Source organism: Eleutherodactylus coqui, chromosome 2, assembly GCF_035609145.1.
Source record: "Eleutherodactylus coqui strain aEleCoq1 chromosome 2, aEleCoq1.hap1, whole genome shotgun sequence".
NCBI classification, from domain to species: Eukaryota; Metazoa; Chordata; class Amphibia; order Anura; family Eleutherodactylidae; genus Eleutherodactylus; species Eleutherodactylus coqui.
The window spans coordinates 201,501,161-201,526,950 of NC_089838.1; the positions used below are offsets into that span (position 1 = coordinate 201,501,161).

Below are 25,790 nucleotides of genomic sequence, written 5' to 3' on the forward strand. Positions count from 1 at the left end.
GGTCCCCGGTCACGTGATAAAAAGGTAACGATCTACCTTTGGCCGGTCTCACATGACCGGATAGGAATTACGGATTCCGCATCCGTCTGATCCACGGTAATACGCAGATCAATCGCATTGGATTACACAATTCCGCTCACATTAGTGGGTCGGTATTGTGTAATCCACTCGCAGAAAAGAGAATGCAGCAGGTTCTATTTTACCGCGGATATCCGCAACATAGAGCCCATTGTGCTCCATGGTCGTGGATTTACTTGCTGCCCATACGCGACTACATTGTGTACGGGCTGCGGTTACCTGTGTCATTGCTAAGCGACGGTGCGGGAAATACAAACAACAAAAAAAATGTACTGCGCATGACCGCCTGTGTGAGTACGCAGTTATGCGCAGTACATTATGTGGGCGTACGCAGGGTCACGGCCGGCTCATAGCTGGGATCCGCTGCGTGCCTCCGCAAGCGGATTCCGCCTACGGCTGCGTGAGCCCGGCGTTATTCAGACCGCTACCTGTAATCCGTAATTTACAAGAAGCCCCGGGAACGTTCGCCTTCATGCAGTTCCAGGAGCAGCTTGTTGAGCACCTTCTGTGTGAGACCGCTGCACCTCAGCAAGCTTACGGAGACTCACAGTGCGCCACTTTTTACACCCCATACCGGCCACTGAGGTCACGAAATACCCCCAAAAAGCATGAGAGGAGGGGGGAGGATACCTGGTTTTATTGCCCCATGTACCCATCCCAACCAGCCTCCGTAATTACCCCTGTCTTCGGAAATACCACACAGTTCACATTATTACTTTTATCTAAGATTTGGGGAATGCCGAAAAGGGCGCGGGGGGGAGGGAGGGAAATTTTTTTAAGGTGTCAATTTTTATTCCGTACAAGTGGGCAATGGGGCCTGGAATTTATTCAGTTGTGCCCTGCAATCCAACGGGTGTTCCCTCCATTATAGGCCTTGTCATGGGACCTGTAAGTAGATTAGGGCCACAATAGGTATGTTTCTGAACACGGGACAAACAGGGGTATCCATTTTGGGGTGAACGTCTTCATTCCCATGTACACTGTACAAAAAAAACAGTTTTTAAATTGACAAAATTGCCAAAAAAAATGAAAATCGCAATTTTTTCCTTCTGCTTTGCTTAGATTTATTCAAATACTGTGAGGTCAAAATACGCAGTACACCCCTAGATGAATTAGTTAAGGGGTCTAGTTTTCAAAATGGGGTCATTTGTGGGGGTTCTTTATCGTTTTGGACGCTCAATGGCTCTATAAGTGGGCGATGGGGCCTGGAATTTTTTCCGTTGTACCCTGAAATCCAACGGCTGCTCCTTCCATTATAGGCCTAGCCATGTGTTTTTTAAGTAGATTAGGGCCACTAGGGGTATGGTTATGAACACGGGACAAACAGGGGTATCCATTTTGGGGTGAAAGTCTTCATCCCTATGTGTGCTGTACAAAAAAAGCAGTTTTTAAAATGACAGAATTGCCAAAAAAACGAAAATCACATTTTTTTTCTTTTGCTTTGCTTGAATTCATTCAAAAATTGTGGGGTCAAAATATGCAGTACACCCCTAGATACATTCGTTAAGGGGTCTAGTTTTCAAAATGGGGTCACTTGTGGGGGTTTCTTTTTGGTTTTGGCCACTCAAGAGCTCTACAAAAGTGTTATGGGGCCTAAAACGCCTTCAAGGAAAATTTATGTTCTAAAAACCACGGACTACTCCTTTCGTTTTGGGCCCCGTTGTGCATCCAGACATAAGATTAGGGCCACAAAGGGTATGTTTCTGAACACGGGAGAAACCGGGGTATCCATTTTAGGGTGCAAGGCTTCATTCATGTGCGTGCTGTACAAAAAAAGCTGTTTTTAAAATGACAGAATTGACAAAAAAAACGAAAATCACAATTTTTTCATTTTGCTTTGCTTGAATTCATTCAAAAACTGTGGGGTCAAAATGGGCAGTACACCCCTAGATAAATTCGTTAAGGGGTGTAGTTTTCAAAATGGGGTCACTTGTGGGGGTTCTCTTTGGTTTTGGCCGCTCAAGAGCTCTACAAAAGTGCTATGCGGCCTAAAACGCCTTCAAGGAAAATTTATGTTCTGAAAACCACCGACTACTCCTTTCATTTTGAGTCCCGTTGTGCATCCAGACATAAGAGTAGGGCCACAATGGGTATGTTTCAGAACACGGGAGAAACCGGGGTATCCATTTGTGGGGTGTAAATCCTCATTTTCATGGGCACTATAGGAAAAAATATGTCTTTAAAATGACATATTTGCAAAAATATGAAATTTTATTTTTTCTCCTCTAAATTGAATTAATTCCTGAAAAAAACTGGTGGGGTCAAAATACTCATGACACCCCTCAGTGAATACATTAAGGGGTGTAGTTTTTAAAATGGGGTCATTTGTGGGGGTATCTATTATTCTGACACTCATGAGCTTTTGCAAAATTGGCTTGGTGCAGGAAAACAAAGTGCTCCTCAAAATGCTGAAAAGTAATGTTAAATTTGTACGTCCTCTAAATGGTTAAAAAAAAAACAAAAAAAAAACAACTATTTTTTTAAGTGTGCATTCAGAATAAAGTAAACAGATGGAAATATATATCTTATCAAAAATTTGTACAGTATGTTTGGACATATTTGAGATATTACGGTTGAAAATGTGAAAAAATGACAATTTGTTCAACATTTTTCCAATATTGGTACTTTTAATAAATATACACAAATTATATCGGTCTCTTTTTACCATGGATGAATAGATAGATGGTATATAGATAGCAGATAGATAGATAGTATATAGATAGATATGAGATACATAGTGTATAGCTAAATAGTGTAAAGATATAGTATATAGATAGATAGTGTATAGATAGTATATAGATAGATAGTGTATAGATAGTAGATAGATAGTATGTAAATAGATAGTGTATAGATAGTGTATAAATAGTAGGTATATAGATAGATAGATAGATAGATAGATAGATAGATGGAGTATAGATAGTATACAGATAGATAGATGGATGAATAGATAGATAGTATATAGATAGATATGGGATACATAGATAGTATATAGATAGATATGGGATACATAGATAGTATATAGATAGATAGTATATAGATAGATAGGGGATACATAGATAGTATATAGATAGATAGGGGATACATAGATAGTATATAGATAGATAGGGGATACATAGATAGTATATAGATAGATATGGGATACATAGATAGTATATAGATAGATATGGGATACATAGATAGTACCCTGTTTCCCTGAAAATAAGACATAGCATGATTTTCCAGAATTATTGAGGATGCAAAATGATTTTTCAGGCTTTTTGAGGATGCTTAAAATATAAGCCCTACTCCAAAATTAAGCCCTGCTAACAGTTAATTAAAAAAGTCAATTTAAATAGTGTCCAGGCAGCTATACATGTAAAAATGTTAAACCTTTTTGAACAAAAATTATTATAAGACACTGTCTTATTTTTGGGAAAACACGGTATATAGATAGATATGGGATAGATAGATAGATAGTATATAGATAGCAGATAGATAGTATATAGATAAATATGGGATAGATAGTATATAGATAGATATGGGATAGATAGATAGTATATAGATAGCAGATAGATAGTATATAGATAGATAGATAGTATATAGATAGATATGGGATAGATAGTATATAGATAGATATAGGATATATGGATAGTATATAGATAGATAAGAGATAGATAGAAAGTATATAGATAGATAGATAGACACATGTTCAGAAAACGCAGCTTGAAATCGTGGCATTTTTACCAGGATTTCGAGCAGTGTTTTTGAACACAGGTTACAGCGTCTGACGGCGCTTTTTAATGCACCCCATTGTTGTGAGGAGGTGTGTTAAAATCCACGACAACGCAAAAATAGAACAGACAGCTCTCGAAAATCACAGCGTTAGAAACACCGTGTTCGAGCGCATGTTTAAGTAAGCTCATTAAAATCTCTGGGAGTGTTGTACTGCGGTTACTACGGCGCTCGGCACACCGCGCTAATAGCGGTAAAAAGCAGTGTGTGAGAGTGGCCTGCGGGGCAACAAACAAATTTTCATGTGCAGGAAATGCGTCATGTTTGGAAAGGTTACGCCAAGGAGCAGATCATGTATGCAGCACGATCTAGGTATGGGTATGGGGGAGTGTGGGGTGGAGGCCCAAGGGGGGGCCCGAGCTGAACCTTTGCACCCAGGCCCCTGAGCCCTTAGGTACGCCCCTGGCTGGAGTGAGCACCAAACTGTATCATGGAGGAGCTTGAATTGTATTTCAAGCTGTAGAAGGCAAATGGTACAAGTTTTTAATAAAAGCCTATTGTAAGTATGTTGTGCTTTATAAAATACATACAATGCAATAAAAAGCTATCTGCTAAATTTCCCATCACCTTTTACATGCTAACCTGCTTTGGAAACTGTAAGTTCTTCTCTAAGAGTTGTTTTTCCCAGGTTGCTGCTGGAGCTCAATGTTCTTGCTATCTCAGCTTTCACCCCCTGTGCTTCCAGCATCTTTCGGAAACATTGCAGAGCAGATCCGTCACGCAAAACATTAGCAATTTTCTCTGCTCCTTGAGCCTCTGAATCAACCTGTCCACTAAGCCAGAGGAGATAGCCACCTGCAGATAAAGACAGACAGGAGAATGTACTGAGACATTGCTGGAGCTTTTAGGTTTTTTTTTCTACATAAGAAATACATATTTAATGAAAAAAGTGATAATCTCACTGTTTCGATCAAGGAGAACATGCAACTTCTCCTGACATGTCTGCTTTATTTCTCATGAAACAACAATATCTCTTTTTGTAGTTTTGTTCTACCTCCATTATTCCTCCTGGAAGTTTATGAATAAATGAATAAGGCTCTAATCATATCTGAATGGAGCCTCCAATGCAGATCTGTTCATCCAGGGGATTCCGTATTCCTGCTACCATAATGGAGTAGGAGAACAGAATTCCTAGCGCAGATGTGAATAGAACCTTAAGGCTGGGTTCACACAGGGTGGATTTGCCGTGGAATATTCCTGTGGCAAAATCTGCCTTTGGCTGCTAATCCCACGGTTAGCCAGTCATGTGGACGGGATATGTCAAAAATCTTGTCCCAGTGGACAAGCCATCGCGGCAAAGCCGGCGCTGCGGCGTGGATTCCCAGGAATTCTTTTTTTTCCGTTGCGGCCCCGCCCCTTTCTATAGAAGAGCGGGACTCAACAGAAGAGTATGCGGCAGAGCCGCTCCAAAACCCACGGATAAGTCCCGCAGGTTTTGAAGCTGTGCTTATTCTGTGGAAATCTCACAATTTTTTGCTGCAGCAAAACCGCAAGATTTCTGCGGTGAAGCCGTCCCGTGGGAACCCAGCATAATAGTATGACCATAAACAATTTGACAGTGCCAGTACTGATTGGACATTGACAAGTGGTGTCGATTTATTCATATTTTTTCCAGCAGGAATAGCACAGGGTTCAATGGCATCATCCAAAGTTCTAATAAAAGGTTCTCCAGAATTATTGTTTTAATGGGAAATGTAAGAATTTGTCCTGTTAGGACAGGTCCTCCCTAATATTAATCACATGCATTACTATCTATCATGTTCTTTTAAGATGTGTAGAAAACTATCTGCAGATATAGCAATGTACTGCAAACTTAACATAAGTGGAAAATATTATGTAACCTGTATGCAACACAAGCTCTCTGAGGTCTTCAGGTCCTCGTCCCTCCAAACACTCCAGGGCTTCTAGGATTTCAATGCTGTTCCCAATACAGCGACCAATCGGAGTATCCATGTTAGTAATAAGAGCAATTGTAGGAATTCCCAGAGAAATGCCAACATCGACCTGTTAAAAGATTGGTCCTACATAAAATCCTAATTGATGTAATAAGAAATACCTGAGACTCTTATTTGCACACACACACTTACAAGACTATTTGCAAGTTGCTTTGCCTCTTCTATGGTTGGACTCTGAGCTGCCGCACCAAACTTTACATCCAGTATTAATGCAGAAATACCCTCGGCCACCTTTTTACTTATGATAGAAGCTGCATAAAAGCAAATCAACATCAAAGGCAAGTATATAACGATTAACAACATTTTCATACACAGAAGTTAATTATTTGTGGTTCAACAGTTATTGGGGAGAACAGAGATTTAAAGTCAAAATCGGAATAATAACAATTTTTTTTACCAAGTCTATAATATGTCTTGAGAGGAATGCAAGGTTGTAGCCCTGTATGATTGGAAGGTTGGATCTGCCCTCGTTTTTGAATGCGACCAACTTAGTCATCTCTATCCGAGGACTCTTGCTTTTCCAGAGAAAATGAGACATTGATTTGTTGTGTTTCAATATATTTACGTGTTCATCATGTCTGTTTTATTCTCCATGAATAACAATTTTGAAGTATCTTTTCTTAGAACTCTGCATTGTACTGATCGACTGATATTCCTCCTAGACAATTATTAATACACGGACAACTGAAGTGTAACATTCCTTGTCAGTACTGTCTTGCACTGTCACCACTGCTTGAACAGTATCAAACTGTAGGTACAACCCCCAACTGATAACACCCAGTTGTCAATTTATTCATATATTTCTAGGAGTGATAACAGTGGATTGGTGCAACATAGAATTATGGGAAAAGATGCTTCAAGATTACCATTTCATGGAGAATACAAGTATTTGCTAAAACAGACATGTTTGGAAAAGTGACAGGTCCTCTGAAAAATCCACTTGTGTGCATTCTAAAAAAAAATTTATAGCATTTTTGTTCCAGTTTTTATACTAGTTATATTTTATAAGATAAAATTATGTGATGTATAAAACAAGATTTTATGTTAAACATATTTTTTAAAGAATTCTTTTAAATTATTTTCAATATCACAATCTATATTTTTAAAAAAAAACTGAATTCCAGCATTTTTCACAAGCCTAATAACAGTTTGACACTTCTTGATCCATAGAGAAAACTTTTCAGCAGTCATCACATTATCATTACAGATGGAGTTACAATGAAAGATAACACATATATATAGATAACACATGATCTATCAATCCCAATAGGTGATTCGAGAGGTCACAGCTCTCCTCCTCCCTACACAATGACTCTGCACATGTCACAAGACATGTTTAGAACATGACTGTTCCATAAACGTCAATGAATCAGCTCTTGACCATTATTTAAATACCCTATGATAACTGATGTAAAATCATCTCTAAATGTTAACTGCAGCTCAGGCAAGTTGGCAGCCCCCATAGTCATATACAGACCAATAGAAAATCTACAGTTAGAAAATAAAAGAGTAGAAAAAGGTAAAATACTTCACTATCTGGTTTTAATTATATATGTGATACATTTCCTTTAAGGTCAGGCTCACATGAGCTTAATTTTGGGCAAGAAAGATAGCGTTTTCTCTTTTAGGCTTTATTCACATGAGCGTGTATTGGCAGCACTTTCACACCCGGCCAATATATATGCTGCCCATCTGATGCACTGGTTTACAATGCATCAGTTCAGATGGGCATATTCCTGCTGTGTAAAAGCGCCCGGCCAGCCAAGATAGTGCATAGAAGCACATTTCGGCTGGGTGCTTTTATGTCTGCCAGGAAAGATAGTTCAGGAATTATCTTCCTGGCCAGAATACAGCGGCAGCTCCCATAGACTCCTATGGGAGCCTATAGAAGCTGCCGAAGACTGGAGGTGGGAGGGAGTTTAGCAGTGTGTCTGCTAAACTCCCACCCCCTTCCATCCTTCTCTCCACCCCTTGCTGGCTGTTTGCAATGGGAGGGGGCGGGACCTAGTTGCTTAGCACACTAGCTCCTGCCCTGTCCCACCCACTTCCCTTGCCAAGAGCCGGCATGGGGGCGGAAAGGGGGAGGCAGTTTAGCAGAGCTAAACTGTCTCCCCCTGCCTGATGGCGATCCGGGCTCATCGTATATGCTCGGGACCTGGGCTATGTGAACAGGTGCACAAACGGCAAATTTGTGCGCCTGTTCACGTGATTTTTGGTCGCGCTGTAGCCATGACAGAGCCAACCGAAAATCGCTACACTCGTGTGTATGAGCCCTTAGACCGTTTTAATAAATGAGGCCCAATGAGTCATCTCTAGACTTCAGATCCCATGTCCATGTGACTGCTGTAAAGCAATTCTTTGATATGCCGTTGAGAGTAGAGCAGCACCCTGGGAAGATGGCTGCCCACATAATCGTATACAGGAAACAGAATATATCATCAGAAAGTAAAAGAAGATTGAAAAAGGGCCACTTCAGTGAAATGTTTTTTCATTCAATACATAACTAGCCCTCCTGTATATATGAATAGAGATGAGCGAGCGTACTTGTTTAGGCAAATTACTCGAGCAAGTATGGGCATTTTCGAGTACATGCTTGCTCGTCTGAAAAGATTCGGGGGCCGGCGGGGGTGAGCCGCCCCTAAATCTTTTCGGGCAAGCAGGCATGTACTCGAAAATGCCCATACTCGCTTGAGTAATTTCATCTCATTGTGATCACCTGAGAATTACTTGGCTTTATATTTTCTCAAGAAGTTAGTTTTTCAGTCAGCATAATTCCTGTGTGATGATATTACATGGACTGTACCACACAAGCTTTTCATGCAGGAAACAGAAACTCCTATTACAGTTACTGATGATGAATAGAAGCTCCTGTCACACAGTTAGAATGAAGGAGATCACAGTTCATCCTCCTGAATGTACAATTATTGTCTGTAGTATATTTAGGCATATATAGAAGGTAATTTAAGTTCTCTCAGCAGGCAGAGATGGTACTAGCTCTAGCTCGTCATCTGATGCTATGCTGATGCATCATTGGAGTGTTAAGAGAGCATAGAGAAAATGAGTCTGGAGAAATCTCAACATCAAGATGGTGCTTGATAAGCATCAGACAGGAGACAGCACTGCACGGAAGTGACATACAGGGATGTCCAGAGTGTGACAGGAATCAGGTGAGGGGGACCAATGAAAAAATGTGTTTTTGCCGCAATGGCCATTGGTAGTGGTTTTGAAAAAAAAAGTAGAATGAAACACAATGTCTAGTTAAGTAGAAGTAGAGTGGCAGGTATAAGATATGGTACCTGTTATAAGAGGCAGACTGTCAACTGTTGCTGTCACATCTCGGATCTCATAAAAGATCTTATCAGCTGGTACAAGGTTCTTAGATTGTCCGACAATACAGCAACCAACAGACGTTAGGATTTGCAGCATCTGCAAACAAAATACAAAGGGTCTATGTAGACATAATCATGGAATCGTAGTCAGTTGGGTCTCAATGTCTGCACATTATATTGACCTACACCTGTAGTAAACACCTAGTAAAACTGTTAGGAGGAGGCTCACCGCTGGGGACATGGGTTCCCGGCATAGGCGTGCTGGCCTTTCCGGTCCGCGCCGGCCGGACTCGGGGTTTCCCTGTTAGGAGGCCTGGTTGGAGGGAGGCCGGGTTTATTGCATCACCGGCCGGCGCATCATCACGCCCTGCCCTGCTCTAGGCAGGGACTCCTGTATTTAGTTCGGCTGACACTGGAGCCCAGTGCCAGTGTTTGCTTTGGTCCTGTCCTACTAACACCCGCTATAGCAGTCTTGTCTCCAGTTGTCTGACTCGGCTATCCCATGACTCTGAGCTTGCCTTTACCCTTGGTCTGACATTCCTGTTTAGTTTAACCCTTTGTTTCTTACTCTCTGTTTTGTGTTTTGTCAGTTGGTTTTGGTTATTTGGTCTTCTCTGTCCCATCTGTCACGGGGTCTTCCTTAGTGCAGAGTAGGGACCGCCACCCAGCTGTCGCCCTGGGGTTTAGCCCAGCGGGGCAAGTAGGCAGGGACAGGGGAGAGGGCTGGTGTAGGGACTTCCATGCCCCCTGGTTCCTAACCAGTCCTGACAAAAACACACTCATGCAAATACGCAATGCCCATTGTACAAACACACAGCACAAATGCCACTTGCCTAAATCTTTGGATATTTGCCACAGATTTCTTACTGGTTTCCTAATATTTTTGAAGAGTTTGAGAAGCGTAGTATGTGGCTGTGGTTTCTTTTGACTCTTTTTTCATGTTAAGACCCAACACACAGCAGTATTTTGTTCAGCATTTTGCATTAGCATTTGTAAGCCAAACCCAAGGATGAAGCATACAGAGAACAACTATAATGGAAAGTTTTTTATGGTTATCATGTATCGGACCGTGCTTTTTGCTTACAAATACTCATGTAAAATATTAATGAAAATTTTATCACACTGTGAAAATGCCTGAAATCAGACTTCATTTCCACTTACCTGTTCAGGGCTCTGCTGTGAGCTGTAACCTGGAATTGACTCCAACTTATCCAAAGTTCCTCCAGTGTGTCCTAGTCCTCTCCCGCTGATCATTGGAACCTTACACAAAGACAAGAAGACATTGCAGTACCAAGAAAGGTCAAAAACTCATCTTCGGGTCTCTTGTCTGTACATATGCCATGTCTAAGTGAGGCAACAAAAGACATAACACCGTGCCCCAAAATGTTTTTGACTGAATTCCCATATGTTGCTATCCTGCACCAATCACCTCTACATTATGAGATTTCATAGTCGTTGAATAAAAATTTGTGAACAGAAGTCAGACAATGCTACCATCCCACAACACCCACATACACGAACTTTGCTGCTTATTCTCAGCTAGCAATAGGTGCAGTAAGCAAATGATGAAGGACATGACTGCCAACCTGATTCCTGTAAATAGGCTTATTTCTTTGTCATATAAGAATTTTAACCCCTTCCTGCTGCCGATATCGCGCCTACCAACATGTGATTTCCCCATGGATGCGAGGTGTTTTTATATCAAAACTGCCTTGCATGACTTGGGGGGAGTAGGATCATAGAGTGTCTCCCATTGTTTTCAATGGGGAGACCTAGCATCGCATTGGAAGTCACGTGTACCTGGCACGTGGTGCGATGCCGCCGCCAGCCCCATTGAAAACATTGGACGATGTGATGTAAGGGCATGCAGGGAAAAAAATAAAAAAAATAAAAATCACTCGTGCATGACCCCATTGATATTCATGCAAGATTTGTGCATCTCGCAATGCACAAATCTCATGAGATTTTCTTGGCCATGTAAAAACAGCCTAATTGCCAATGCCCGCAGTTGTGGGGGTGCGCTAAAAACACATCTTTTCAGAGAGGCCTACCATATTTCCTGATCCATTTATTCCACTTCTACACTTGGAAACCTGACCCCCTTCTTCTGGCTTTATCCCCCACTCACCCTCTTGTATTTATCACCTATATGTACACATTCAGCATTATGTACATATGTGCAGTACTATATATACATATATATATATATATATATATATATATATAAACTTTTGCTTAATTGCATTTAAGAAACTCGTCTACCTCTTATGTCACCCCTCTTTTCTCATGGCCTGTAAGCTCTTGTGAGCAGGGACCTCACCCCTGTGGTTCCCTTTTTTATATTCTGCATGTTATGTCTTTTTTTGTGAATATTCCTTCTGACTTAGGCCTCGGTCAGATGGGCGTTTTTTGCCGCGATTTGCGGATCACATGGCGGATGAGCATCCGCAAATCGCGTGACCGGGGACGAAAAATCGCCGGAAAAATCTGCTCCTAGCCACGTTTCCTTTAAAACGGGCCCGAGCACAGGAGCGCTGTCCAGCACATTGAATTCAATGGAGCCGGCAATACAGCCGGCTCCATTGAAAGCAATGGGCTGCAGGCGAGCGCGGGATGAATTTTCGGGAATGGCTTAAAAATCTCAATTTTTTTTTTCATTTTTGGATGATTTTCAGGGAAGGGCTTATATTTTTAAGCCCTTCCCGAAAATTCATCCTGCGCTCGCCGGCAGCCCATTGCTTTCAATGGAGCCGGCTGTATTGCATTGTATTGCATTGGGGCACATACTACTTTTTAATTGCGTTTTATTAATTTTTTTAATGAAGACAAGATTATCTAATAAGCACAATTCTAGCATTACGTTTTGTTTTTGCTTTTTTCAGACAGTACTCATGGAATTAATAATGTGATATTTTAATAATGTGGACATTTATGGATGCAGTTATATCAATTTTAAACCTTTTGGGTGCTTTCAGTTTTATGTGTTTTTTTTCTAATTTTTAAAAATATATTTTCCTTGTTTTTCCTTTTTTCTTTTGTTTCCACATGGACTAATAGCATTATACTGTATACTGACCGTCAAGAGGAGATAATTCATGGCAGCCCTTGGGGCCTTAAGGAGACCACAGCCTGCCATGACACCCAGACGGCCATGACACCCGCAATCTCCGTTACTTAATGTAGAAGATAGATAGATAGATAGATAGATAGATAGATAGATAGATAGATAGTGTTATAAGAGCTCTTCTCCACCTGATGTAAACCCAGCTAAGAGTTTGACCATTCATAAAAGTTACAATAAGGACTCCTGCACATTGCACTGACGTGTAAGGAGCTTGCATGGTGACACAGAATCCCTTGGAAATTATTTACTTTCTAAGCCTGCTAAAGATCACTGGATTATACCAGTACAAGGAAAAGTGAAAGATAAGTAATATATTTACAAAGTCACTTTTCATGTAGATTATATTATAATGTCAACCACAACATTACATTGAATAGTAAATGGCTATGCACTTGAAGGAACAATAAACCTAGAAATGAATGATAAGACTGATTAGAAGATAACCTTGCCTCAACTATCAGTCTGCAGGATTTACAGCAATTTTTTGTATTGAAACTTAGATAATTTGTCTGGAAATAGTGTTTTTAATAATTGGAGAAATCCTTTAAAAGTTGATGTTAGCAGAATGTCATTTGTTTTTAGGCAGCAGTTCTTAATGTCTATTGATTTGCCTTTTGCTAATTAGATTGCTAATGATCTCCAGCTAAACAACAGAGGATGATCCACAGTGGACTAATAATTACCTTGCAACCACAGGCAGCAAGTGCTGGGGCCAATGGTAGGCTTACTTTGTCCCCAACTCCTCCTGTAGAATGTTTGTCGACCAACAAACCACTCCATTCCTCTGGCCATTTAAGTACACAGCCAGAGGCCACCATTTCCTTTGTCAATGTCATGGTTTCTTCTTCGTTCATTCCTTGTAGACGGATTGCCATAAGAAGAGCACCTAGAGATACAAACATATAGTGTGCCATGTGTTCTACACGATGGATGAATTGTCAGCATTGGGTGACATTATAGAACTACAGAAGAGTGAGCTTTTTACTTTTCTTCTCTACAGTAAGTATATTTTATTCAACGTTATTCATTTCTAGTTTAAGGAATAACTAAACTATTTTTGTCCATAATTCAATAGTACAAGAAAAGAAACTTGGATATATATTTTATTACAGAAAAATATCTTTCCTTACTTATCAGCTACTTTTCCACTCTCCTCTACCTGCACTGATCATTCTCTCTGAATTTGCTGTTAAAATCCATACATTGAAGTCTGTACACCGAGAGCTCAGGTTAGAGTTGCAGTCTATAGACGTCTATGGAGAGGAACAGGGAGTGTGTAGAAGACAGCTTCTAAAAAGTCTGTTCTACATACCTCCTATTACCATACACTGTAAATGTACGGCAGTTGGGTATTCTTGTAACTTGTCACCACTGGAAGTGTGTGTGGTGACAAGATACAGGCTGCTTGACAGGCCGGCCATGCCCCCTCTCAGGTCCTGGCAGTCACTAAGAGCGGCTTACCCTGCACTCCAGCGGTTTCGCGGCAGCACGGTGCCTTATTATCTGTCGGGCAGCGGCGGCGGACAGGGAGGGAGCGGCAGCAGCAGAGCGGCTTCCCGACAGCCTAACTGCACTGGGCAGCGGCGGTGGACACTGAGGAAGTGGCGGCGGCAGCAGAGCGCTGGGTGACAGTGAGTGAGGAAGGGAAGGGGACAGAGAGGTTGTGTGAAAGGCTGCAGGGGAGCGGGGACACAGCATGAGCAGTGGAGTGGTGGCAGCAGCACAGCGCTGGGTGACAGTGAGTGAGGGAGGGAGGGGAACGGAGGACAGCGGAGACAGTGCAAGAAAACTCCAGGGACACCACTGGGTGACAGTGTGTCTAGCATGGAGGGTTTGGGTGAGGGTTCATTTCAGGGCGCCCACCCACTGGCGTTTGCGTTTTCCGCGGGAAAAAAACGCAGCGTTTTCCGCACGTTTTTCCGCGCGTTTTTCGCGGCGTTTTCGTTAATTTCCATTGACATTCATGGGTGCATTAGGAGAAAAATAAGGACACATATGCAAATGACAGTTCCTATGTTAAAAACGCAAACGCAACGCAAAAAAAACGCCAGTGGACAGGAACACATGTTATCTCTATGCCTGTGCAGGAAAAACGCAAAACGCAAAACGCAGGTAAAAAAACGCCAGTGGGTGGGCGCCCTTAGTGTTGGGGTTGTATTATTAGCTGTAAATGCTTCCATGTTCACAAAGCCGGCTCTGACATGGAAGGATTAGCAGCTACTAATGTAATCAACCCCTAACCCTAAGCTGCCATCCCAGCATGAAGTAAATCCCCATGCTGCTAGGGCCTGGCTGCACACAGCCAATCAGCAGCGTGTGGGCGCGTGCACTGGGCGGATTCAGCCCATCACTAGCTCTCCACCCATTCTGCTGGTGGTGACAAGATGCAAGAATACCTGGCAGTTGGTCATTAACAAGTTAATATGCTTGTACTAAAATAAAATAAATGGGAAATGTGTGAGGATAATCAAATAAAATATTATAGTTTACACTTTTGTTTTAATATTTATATTTAAAAAGTAGTGGAGGCCCATCTATGTTTTGGGGCCCATTGAGTTCTAGTTATAGCCTTATGCAGAGCAAAGAAATTTGCTGTAAAAACAAACGAAAGCCTAGAGATATGTTTGCAGGTTAATAATTTGTTCTATGTGAATGCCCCAAATTTAAAGGTAATTTTGTAGGTTTATAATGTCTTATATTATAAATTATAATTTTATTCTACAGCTATATTTCCATTAGAATTTTGTACTAGTCTGGTTACCCAGCTGACTGTCTTGAGCTTGGCCAATCATTGCTGCTTTTATCACATGTCTGATCTCTTCCGGTGACAGTGCTCCACCATCACGCTTCTTTGCAATGACATCAGCAATTCGAAACTTGGAAATATCTTGAAAAGAAAAAGAAATAGAACAGAAAATAATGATAGCAGATAACTAAATTGCCAAGTGGTAGAATGTACTGTAGCATTAAGGGCTCTTTCACACAAAAGTAAATACATAGCATATTACATATTTTTTACACACGTAATATGCAGTGAATAGAGCCCATTGATTTCAATGGGTTCATTCACACTTGCATATTTTTCATGCGACGTTTGGACGCATGAAAAAAATGTAGCATGTCCTATCTTAGTGCGTACTATGCACCGATATCAACCATATCTGCGTAGAAAAGCTGCCGATATGCTGCGTATTCATGGACTGAAATAGGCATACACCTGTGTGAAAGAGCTCTAATACACTGGCTCCCTCTCAACTGAAAACTTCCTTGCATAAAAATATCTTACAAATGCTGAATTAAACCATTATAGTGGAATCCTCATTAGTTTGGATGATTAAGGGTACACTCACATGCCGCAGATTTATTTCAGATGTTTCTGTGACTGTTCCATTCATTTGAATCAATACACATGCTGTAGAAACAGCCCAAATCTATGCTGATACATTAACTCTCCTATCCTGTAGTCCATCCCAATTATAGATTACAGGCTGCTATAAACAGCAATTTATTTCAGAGGACCTCAGGGCAGCTAATGAGAATGGGAACATTAAGGAATTGCTGAAAATGTATCTGTCAAATATTTAATACAGAGTCTTTGAAATGCAATGCAGGTCTAATGATATAACGCAGAAAAGCAGTGGGAAAAGTATTAACTTTTCCAGGAGTGTAACTAAAGTCTCATGGGCCCGGGTGCAATAGTTTAGCTAGGACCCCTCCCCCAGATACTCTGCAAGGCTACCAGCCATGGTCCAACCCAAAAAATACATAACACAATGGCTCAGATGCAGTGGCTCAACTCTAGTACACTCTGTTTAATGCAGTCACCGTATACTGGTCAGATACCAGTGCTATACAGTGATAGTGATTATAGTACAGTTACCTCCAGTGATCACGAGTGATGTCTCTTCTGACTGGTGGAGTTCACTTTCTCTTTTGTTCGCCATCTGGCTCAGACCGCCATGAAGATTTCTTAAAGCTATGACTCATTTCTGCACATTCTCCCCATCCTGACGCTATCCCTAATGCTTCTCACAGTGTCTCGCACAATAAAAGTGCCTTACAAAGTAATAGTGCTCGCACACAGTAATAAGTCCTCTGTAGTGACCACCACAAGAAATAGTGCACGCTTTGTGCCTCTGCAATATGTTTTTATACCCCACATAGTAATAATTCCCCTTTGTGCTCCTCCCCCACAATGCTCACTTTGTGCCACAAAAAGGTCATAATACAAAGCAATAGCGGTCTCTTGGTGCACCTTAAAGGGGCTGTCCAAGTTTATTATTTTTATACATAAGGACCAAAAAAAGAAGATATATCGCATTCTTTCTTCTCCAGACTCCCTGCAGCTTCAGCGCTGAAGCTGTTCTCAGCGGCGGATGTGTGTTGACAGGCTGCAGTCAGCCTGTTTATGGGATGTCACAGGCTGCTTCAGTCAATGATAGACGTCAGCTTGAATATTGAGGGCTCTGATTGGCTGCAGCAGCCTGTAACATCCAGTAAACAGAGTGACAACAGGCTGTCAACACAGTGTCATAACAGAGACCTTAGGATGCGCCTATTATTTTTATACACAAGGAGCAAGTTTTTTTTATGTATTTTAATTTAATTTGGACAACCTTTTTAAAATAATAGTGCCCCACTTAACCCCCCTGTGACCTTCCAAAAAAAAGGCTACCTGTCCTCCCCATAATCCCCATGCCACCCACATCTACTGAGCAGTGAGAACAGATCCTTTCAAATTCAGCAAACAGCAGCGCTGTAGTCACACTGCCAATTGTCAGTTTAGGTTGTTCACACTATGCTCGCTGAAGTTTCAGGGGCAAGGGGGGCCCAGTAACTAGTCTTGCATACTATTGTGGTGAGAGGCACCCTTGGGCCCCCCTGGCTTAGGGGCTGGGTCACAATTGCGACCCCTATAGCTACACCACTGGACTTTTTTAGTAAAGTGAATCCCTACTCCTTCCAGATGAACTATATACTTGCATTAACTTATTTTGACTATTTCAATATTACATATTTTATCAGGGCTTAAGTCAGATATTGGGTATACTTGTATGCTAGCTATAGTTATTGTGTTATACCTAAATATCAAAACTAAATTCAGAGCATAAGAGTGTTACTTTTTGAAGTCTAAGGAGATGCTGGCTTGGGTGCCTCAATAACACCAATAGACTTCTATGGAGAAGATTAAGCACATGCATGTGTACCTCTCCTTTACATAGCTGGAATCAGGGATGTAAGTATAATTAGTGAACAGGATGCGGTTGCACCTGGGCCCTGGATTGTTAGGGGCCCATAAGGTCTCGGTTTCTATATAAGGAAACCAATGCTATAAATGAAGCATTATAGTTACGACTCCGGCTGCACTAGAGGGTCAGGTGGATTCCCAGGTTCCAATCTTAATGAACATATAATGTAGAACACCTTTACTCCCTCTGGGCTCCTTGGCAGTGGAACACACTTCCTCTATACCCAGTAACACTGTAAATTAAATCATACCTTCACTTCCAGGAGCTGTCAAAGATGACATCTGAAAAACAATAGGAAGTGAATGACAGTTAATATAACAATTTCCTCACTTCATAAGTTATTTCCATAGGCCGCCTGCAGACGGACAAGTCGGATCCCCTGCGAGAATTCTCGCAGCGGGACCCGACCTACGCCCCTGCGGGGACCAGCGCGAGTCTCACCTGCTCCCACGGCCCCGGCTCTGTTATGTGCCGGCTGCCGGCACATGTGCAGAGCGGAGCCTGCCCGGCACTACTGACATTTCTGTGTGGGCCTCTGCAAGATCCGCACAGAAATAGAACATGACGCGATTTGTTTTCCGCGAGTGATTTCACGCGGACAAATCACGGCCGTCTGCCTAGGATTGCGTTTTCTAATGCAATCCTATGGCAGCTTCCACGGATGGAGATTCTGCGGGAAATCTCGCCGCGGAGTTTCTGTCCATGTGCAGGGGGCCTTACTCATTTATGTTGTGGTTTGTAATAATGGAAGGTTTGAAGGAGATCTGGGTAACAAGGGGATTTATTTAGGAGCTCTGATTTATATAGGGGCTCTAGTCTGACTCTAACTTAGGGGTCTGATCTGAGGTCTGATTTATTTACTGCATTGCCTACAAAGTTTAATTTATTTAGGAAGTCTGTAAATTTGTGGTCTGTATTATTATTATCTTTAGGTGTTTGATCTGAGGTCCAAATTAATTTTTGGGTCTAGTCTGAATATACTTTGGGTGTGATGTTTCTCCTGCAGCCAGCTTACACGTGGCTGGCACCATTGTTCAGGGACATAACTAAAGGGGATGCGGTTGCACCCGGGCCCAGGAGCCTTAGGGGGCCCATAAGGCCTCTCTTCTCCATATAAAGAGCCTAGTACTATTAATAAAGCATTATAGTTGGGGGCCCTGTTACAGATTTTGCATTGGGGCCCAGAAGCTTCAAGATACGCCTCTGCAATTTTTTTTTTTCTACCCAGGATTTTACTTCTGGATGCAGCACATTACTGCAGAGAGGCCAATCAGCAGATTCTGAAGAAGAGAAGAGCAGGTGAGCTAAGATTGAAGAACAGAGAAAGATTCTGACAACCAATAGACCAAAATCCTGGAGCTTGTAGACCCCAAATTGTCAAAGAGATTCTAACAAAGGTGAGTATGGCAGACTTTGGTGCTCTGCTTCTCAGCTGCATTGTATTAGGAGATAATGAAGAGGAGGATGGACCATAACTACACATGCTGGTTGCCAAGTTGGCTTTAGAGGGGCTGGAATGCTCCTGGTTGTTGGAGGAAGGCAGCAGCAACAGGCAGCTCAGGGACGACTAGTAAGATTTCTGGATGCATCCATGCCATTTACATGGGAAAATCTAGGCCCACTCAGGATCCCTGTGGTTAACCACCGCCACACAATCTTCTCTATTCACCGCCTGTGCGCATTTCTATGATCTGTACAAGTAAGGATTCTTCTACATAGAGAAATTTGCTTCAGTAGAAGATCACATATTATAAATGAGTCAAATCAGCCAATAAATGAGCGTTAGCTCGTTCGGCGACTGATCAATGGCACTTCTACGTTGCCCAGTAACTGGGTTATAAAAATATTTGGGCGAACGTGGTGCATAAGAGGCCCTCAAGGACAAGGAAGTTGAATATAATCAGCACTCAGCCCACTTGTCAAAGGACAATGCTTGTGCCCCTCTCTCAATATATAGATCTCTCTATACATCGAATACAGCTGCAACATAACATTCAGGTCAACGGCAGTCAATGCAAGGTGAATGAATAATTATGCATTTACCTGTAACATAAGTGTATAATAAGGGTAACATAAGGGTACAGGAATAAGAGACTGACACTTCTGGCTGCTGCCGTATGTGTATCTCTAAATTTTCTCTAATGCTGTGTTGTTTTATATCACTCTTACCACATTACATACAACATATGATTATTCTGGATCACATAAATGAACTCACCTTGGTCCTCCAGGTAGACTATGTGTGAGTATATTAAGTCTCTCAGTCTGCTGTGCCAGGATATTCCCGTTGCTGTTTTTCTTTTTTTTTTCTTTTGCAAACCTCTGATCAAAAACCTGTCTGTGGTTTTGTTTGCCGTGCAGAGATCTTTGCTAGTAGATAGCTCACTACAGCTTTCTTGCAGTAATAGCTACTCCTGTGTTGTGCTGTCCGGCCCACTTGTTTTTGCCAGATTTTAATTTTTCTTTATAAAAGTGAAACTTCTGGAGAAATGAGGAAGTAATAAAGTGTTCAGTCGGATTAGTTTTTATACTGCTTTTTCCTCGCAGTATGATCATACTTTGGTGACTGTCCAATCAGGATTTAGAGGATGAGGGGCGGACATCAGTGCCCACGGCACTTACTTGTAATAGCTACTCCTGTGTTGTGCTGTCCGGCCCACTTGTTTTTGCCAGATTTTAATTTTTCTTTATAAAAGTGAAACTTCTGAAGAAATGAGGAAGTAATAAAGTGTTCAGTCGGATTAGTTTTTATACTGCTTTTTCCTCGCAGTATGATCATACTTTGGTGACTGTCCAATCAGGATTTAGAGGATGAGGGGCGGACATCAGTGCCCACGGCACTTACTTGTACTGCTCTCTTGTGCATTAAAGGAGCTGTGAATAATTTAAAGTGAACCTGTCGCATTGAAAAAGCATTCTGCAGACAGCATGTTATAGAGCAGGAGGAGCGGAGTATTGTGGGAAAAGATTCAGTAGAACTTGTTTTTTTTATTTATTTATATCCCTGCTCATTCTGAACTGAACAGTCCGATGAGCAGACCTATTAGTGAGTGACAGCTACTCCTCTATGTACAGTTATACACAGATAGCTTTTATTTAAAAAAAAATGTTTGCTCTTCTGTCACCACATTCAAAGACCTATAACAGTGGTGGCGAACCTATGGCACGCATGCCAGAGGCGGCACGCAGAGCCCTCCCTGCTGGCAAGCACTGCCGTCCGTCGGCCCCTCAACAAGTTAGTGAATACCGGCAGGGGCTGCGGCTCCCCTGCCGGTATTCATTCAGCTGCGCTGCTAGCAGCGCTGGTCCCAGCGCAAAGTGTGATGTCAGTGTGCAGCCGGGATCCTCCTACCCCCACCCTCCTCCCCTGGCGTCTCCTCTTGGGTTCCACAAGAGCAGGGGAGGAGGCGTCCGACAGTACACTGATGTCACAGTGTGCACCTAGGATCAGTGCTGCTAGCAACACCGAGCAGAGGAGCAGCGATGCTTCCACCAAGTGAAGGGGGTAAGTATATGGGTCTCAGGGGGCACTACTACTACAGGGGCCACTGTGGGCTGTCACTATTACTACTGGGGCCGCTGTGGGATGTCACTATTACTACTGGGGCCGTTGTGGGGGGACACTATTACTGCTGGGGCCACTGTGGGGGTCACAATTACCACTGGGGCCGCTGTGAGGGGGGGGGGTCACTATTACTGCTGGAGCCTCCATGCTCTCCCATATCATATCTTGTATCCAAGCTACAGGCGGTACAGCAGTGTACGAGAGCCTCTATGCCTGCCTGTAGCACATCTTGTATCCAAGCTGGAGGCGGTACAACACGGTATTAGAACCTCCATGCCCACCTATATCACATCCTGTATCCAAGCTAGAGGCGGTACAGCAGTGTACTAGAGCCTCCATGCCCTCCTGTATCACATCTTGTATCCAAGCTAGAGGTGGTACAGCAGTGTACTAGAGCCTCCATGCCCTCCTGTATCACATCTTGTATCCAAGCTAGAGGTGGTACAGCAGTGTACAAGAGCCTCCATGCCCACCTGTATCACATCTTGTATCCAAGCTAGTGGTGTTACAACAGGGTACGAGAGCCTCCATGCCCACCTGTATCACATCTTGTATTATTTTTTTTATGATCGCAGGGAGAGAAAATTCTGCCATAGATTTTTGAGTTTTTTTTTATAGCGTTAATTATGCAGCATAAATGATACAACACATTTTTTCTGCGGGCCGTTGCGGTTACAACGATACCAAAATTCTTATATTTTTTTTAGGTTTTTCCACTTTTCCACAATAAAAAGCCTTTTTTGGAAATTATTATTTTTTTCTAAACTCACTGCATTCAAAGTGCTATAACTTTTTTATTTTTCCATGGACGGAGCTCTCTGAGGACTTACTTTTTGCGAGACGAGCTGTAATTTTTATTGATACCATTTTGGGGTACATATGGTTTTTTAATCACTTTTATTGCGTTTTTTTGTGAGGCATTTTGCGTCAGTTTTTTAGCGTTTTTTTAACGCTTTTTGCCATGCAGGATACAAAGCATGTTTGGTTCATTGTATGGGTCTTTATAGACGTGTCAATACCAAATATGTGGGATTTTTTTTATGCTAATATGAGAAAAAGCATAAGCATAGGGTTTTTTAAATTTTTTGTACATTCTTCTTTTTTTTTTTGTTTTACACTATTTGTGTCCCTCTGAGGGACTTTCACCATAGCACTGCAGATCGCTACGATAAGGCATGGCAGGACTTCTCTCCTGCCATGCCTTATCGCTTACTATAGCGATCTTAGGCGCTGGCAATACAGGACGCCGGTATCTGGCGTCCTGTTGCCATAACAACCAGCCGGGCTCTGCGATAACATTGCGAGAGCCGGCTGAAGTCTCAGAGGGAGCGCGCTCCCTCTGTGAACCCTTTCCCTACTGCGATCTACATAGATCGGGGCAGGGAAGGTGTTTACAGCGGGGGGGGGGGGGGGGGGGGTGTACTAGTGACAGTCGACTTCCGCTGTGGGATAGCGCAAGATCTGCTATGATCTCGCAATATCCCTATGACGTACGTCATTTTGTGGGAAGTACCCCATTTCCATGACGTACCCTTACGTCATGGGGCGGGAAGGGGTTAAATAAACAACTTTTCACACAAAAACAAGTCCTCAAAACAAACATGTCAACAAGAAAAAAAAAAGTTCTGACCCCAGGAATGCACAAAAATAAAGACTGAAAAACTGGTTGCTCATTAGTGCTTAAACCAGGCCAGTCATGAAGCAGTTAATTGCAGGCATTCACTGCTGGTCATTGAGGTTAGAGATAGAGGGTTGTTGGGTGAACTGCATGTAAATCTGCTCACCTCAGTAACTCCACTAGTTTGGGGGACTCCCAGCAGACAGAGGGGTTCTCCTCCAGGGAGCCGGGTGGGTGCTGTCTGTCAAGGACCTCTAATGTGACACTCATGTGGCCAGTCATGTGACCAGCCTGTGGGAGGAGCCAATCGGGACTTTACTTCAAGAAAGAATGCTAAGTCTGGGTTCACACAGGGCGGATTCCCGCCGGAAATCCCGCGGTTTGGCCGCAGCAAAAACCGTGAGATGTCCGCCAGGAGAACCGCCGCAGAAAAACCCGCGGCGGCTTTGAAGCGGCCTGGCCGCTCGCTCTTCCGCTGCGGCCGGCGCTCCCATAGGGGAAAGCGCGGCCGCAGCGGAAAGAAAAAAATAAATAGACATGCTGCATATTGTAAAGCCGCGGCTGCGGTCCCTGCCTGACTTACCGCAGCGGATTGGCCGTCCTGTGTGTCCACATGGCTGGCTAATCCCGAGATTAGCGGCCGCTGTGTGAACCCAGCCTTACAGAACCAGAGAGAAGCTTGTTTGTTCCCTGGACGTCTCACTGGGGGCTGCCGACACGCTGCGGAAGGAGTAACCTGAGAGGAGCCACGGCTGCAGTGTTCTCTGCGTGGGTAAGTCAGCCTAGTCTCGCCTCCCCTCCTCTCCCCGCCAGCAGCCACACACCCCAGCCGCACCAATCACGTGGCTGCTAGTGTAATGCCAGTCGCCCTGCTCCGCCTTCTATAGAATGCACAAGTGTGCATTTTGAATATGGCGGGGCTTCTGGGCCCTGTGCAGAGCAAGGGCCGGTTCGCAACAGCGACCCCTGCTCCCCCTCACGATACGCCTATGCGGTCAATATCACCGCTGGGGTCACTGTGGGGGGGTCACTATTACCACTCGGGTATGTTTACATGTGGCAGAAATGCTGCAGAATGTCCTTAGCGGAAATTTCAGTGGCACAATCTGCAGCATTTCCGCATCTATTCTGAAGTGGCTCTGTCCTTTTGATAACAACGGAGGTAAAAATCATACGTCGTGATAAGCCCTGTTTCCTGACATGTTGGCACTTTGAGATAAATAAGTGGATTTTGGGTTGCGGTTTGGGCACTCAGTCACTAAAAGGTTCGCCATCACTGACCTATAACAATTTTATTCGCCAATGACTGAGCTTGTTTTTTGTGGGAGAAGCTGTCATTTTCATAAGTATCATTTGGGTATACGTACAGCTTTTTTAATATCACTTTTTCTTCTGTTTTGTGAAGGGGAGAAGGCACAAAAAGACTGCAATTCTGCCATTTTTTTTCTTCTTCTTTTACAGTGTTTGCCATGCAGTATAAAAACCATGATAAATGAATACTCTGGGTTATTAATACAATTTTGGCAATACCAAATTTATAGAGTGTGTTATGTTTTACTAATATTGCACAATATTTAAAATAAATTATTGTTTTTGTGTCATGTTCAAAGGCTAATTACATTTTTACTTTCTCTTTGACAGAGCTCTATGATAACTCTTTTTTTTTTTTTGCTGATGAGTTGTACCTTTAGCGGGTACAATTTTGGGATAGATTCAACTTTTTGATCATTTTTTTTTTCTTTTTTGGGAGGCGCATGAATAAAAAGCTGGAATTTTGGCATTATTTTGTTTTTCAGTTTTCTTATAGTGCAGGATAAATAACATAATAATTTTATAGTCCTGACATAGGACACTTCGGATCTATTCCATTAAACATGAAGAAGAACCCAAAGTAGGTTTGAAAGCTCGCTATAACATCATGTATATATACTTAAATACATATATATATATATATATATATATACATACATACATACATACACACATACACACATATATGTGAACCGAGAGCAAGGCAAGTGGCTTGGTCTCCGCAACCAGAAAGGACGCACACGGGGTGGTCAAGTTAAGAAAAATGTATTTACTACAGGTTAATAAAGGCAAGTTAATGGTAAAAGAACAGGAATAAGGACAAGCAAAATTCACAGTACAGTTTGAACAATTCAAGTTAGATTTCACAATATATTCCACGTTTACTATGTCCACCTCCACAGCACGGACACTGAAAGAACAATAGTCCCAAAACTATCCCTAACTGACCCTAACTTCACATTTGGGTGCGCACCTTTCTTACCAGTGGTCCGGGTGGACTGCTTACAGTGTGTAGAAGCGCGCGTTGGGGCCCAATGTCGTCCCTTTCTTGTATAGCGAAGTGTCCTCTCCTCACGGTTATCACAACATCCGAGGCAATAAAATCTTTCTCAGCAGGCAGGAAAACAAAATGGATGAAATGGGATCCAACAGCAAGTAGCTCAGCACACTGACAGTCCTGCAGAATCCATACACCGCGGTGTGATATAAGCCAGGGGTTGTGCAGTTACCGTCCGGTACTCAACAGCACTGCCAGTCTATAACTTTGGCGGCAATGTCCACTGCCACAATGTCAGTATTACTGGTTAGCCACTGGGCACAGTCCTTTCAGCATGGCTCCACTGAACATACTGTCTCTTTATACTCTGTCTGCCTCTGGACTGAATTACACACAGGTTAGCTGCACAGGACAGTCCTATAAGATCTCCACACACTCTCAATACAGCACAGACACTTGGTTTTCTCTCTGCAAAGATGGCTGCTGCTCTCTCTGTGTCGTCACATCCTGCTTCCTTCTCATACTGTGTCTGCAGACAGGCAGGCTGACCTCATAGGGGTGTGTCCCTCCAGCATCACATTCCCATTGCAGGGGCTGCTGACCAGAATCACAGAAACACATGACTAGGTACAACGGAGTCGTCGCTGTGACCACTTACCCCCCCATTACCCCTTTTAACCTAGCTTATCTAAAATAAACACCGACAACTTCTTTTTGGATTAAATTTGGCCACAGCAGCCAATTTTATTATAACATACAACAATAAATCCTGAATAACACTTTTTTAACCCTG

The 25,790-nt window shown here is 42.6% G+C and overlaps 1 protein-coding gene across 1 annotated transcript in view; it reads right to left on the reverse strand.

The window, feature by feature from the left end:
* The window catches only part of TYMP (thymidine phosphorylase), a 28,080-nt gene extending 7,787 nt beyond the window's left edge, over positions 1–20,293 (reverse strand). Inside the window, exons 1-9 of the mRNA XM_066592216.1 lie at positions 19,725–20,293; positions 17,757–17,787; positions 15,019–15,144; positions 12,941–13,143; positions 10,295–10,393; positions 9,101–9,230; positions 5,937–6,055; positions 5,691–5,853; positions 4,432–4,644 (exon numbers count right to left, since the gene is read on the reverse strand). Coding sequence (XP_066448313.1) covers positions 4,432–4,644; positions 5,691–5,853; positions 5,937–6,055; positions 9,101–9,230; positions 10,295–10,393; positions 12,941–13,143; positions 15,019–15,144; positions 17,757–17,787 — 1,084 coding nt within the window. The 5' untranslated portion in view covers positions 19,725–20,293. The remainder of the gene's footprint in view (positions 1–4,431; positions 4,645–5,690; positions 5,854–5,936; positions 6,056–9,100; positions 9,231–10,294; positions 10,394–12,940; positions 13,144–15,018; positions 15,145–17,756; positions 17,788–19,724) is intronic.
* Between the last annotated feature and the right edge of the window lie 5,497 nt (positions 20,294–25,790).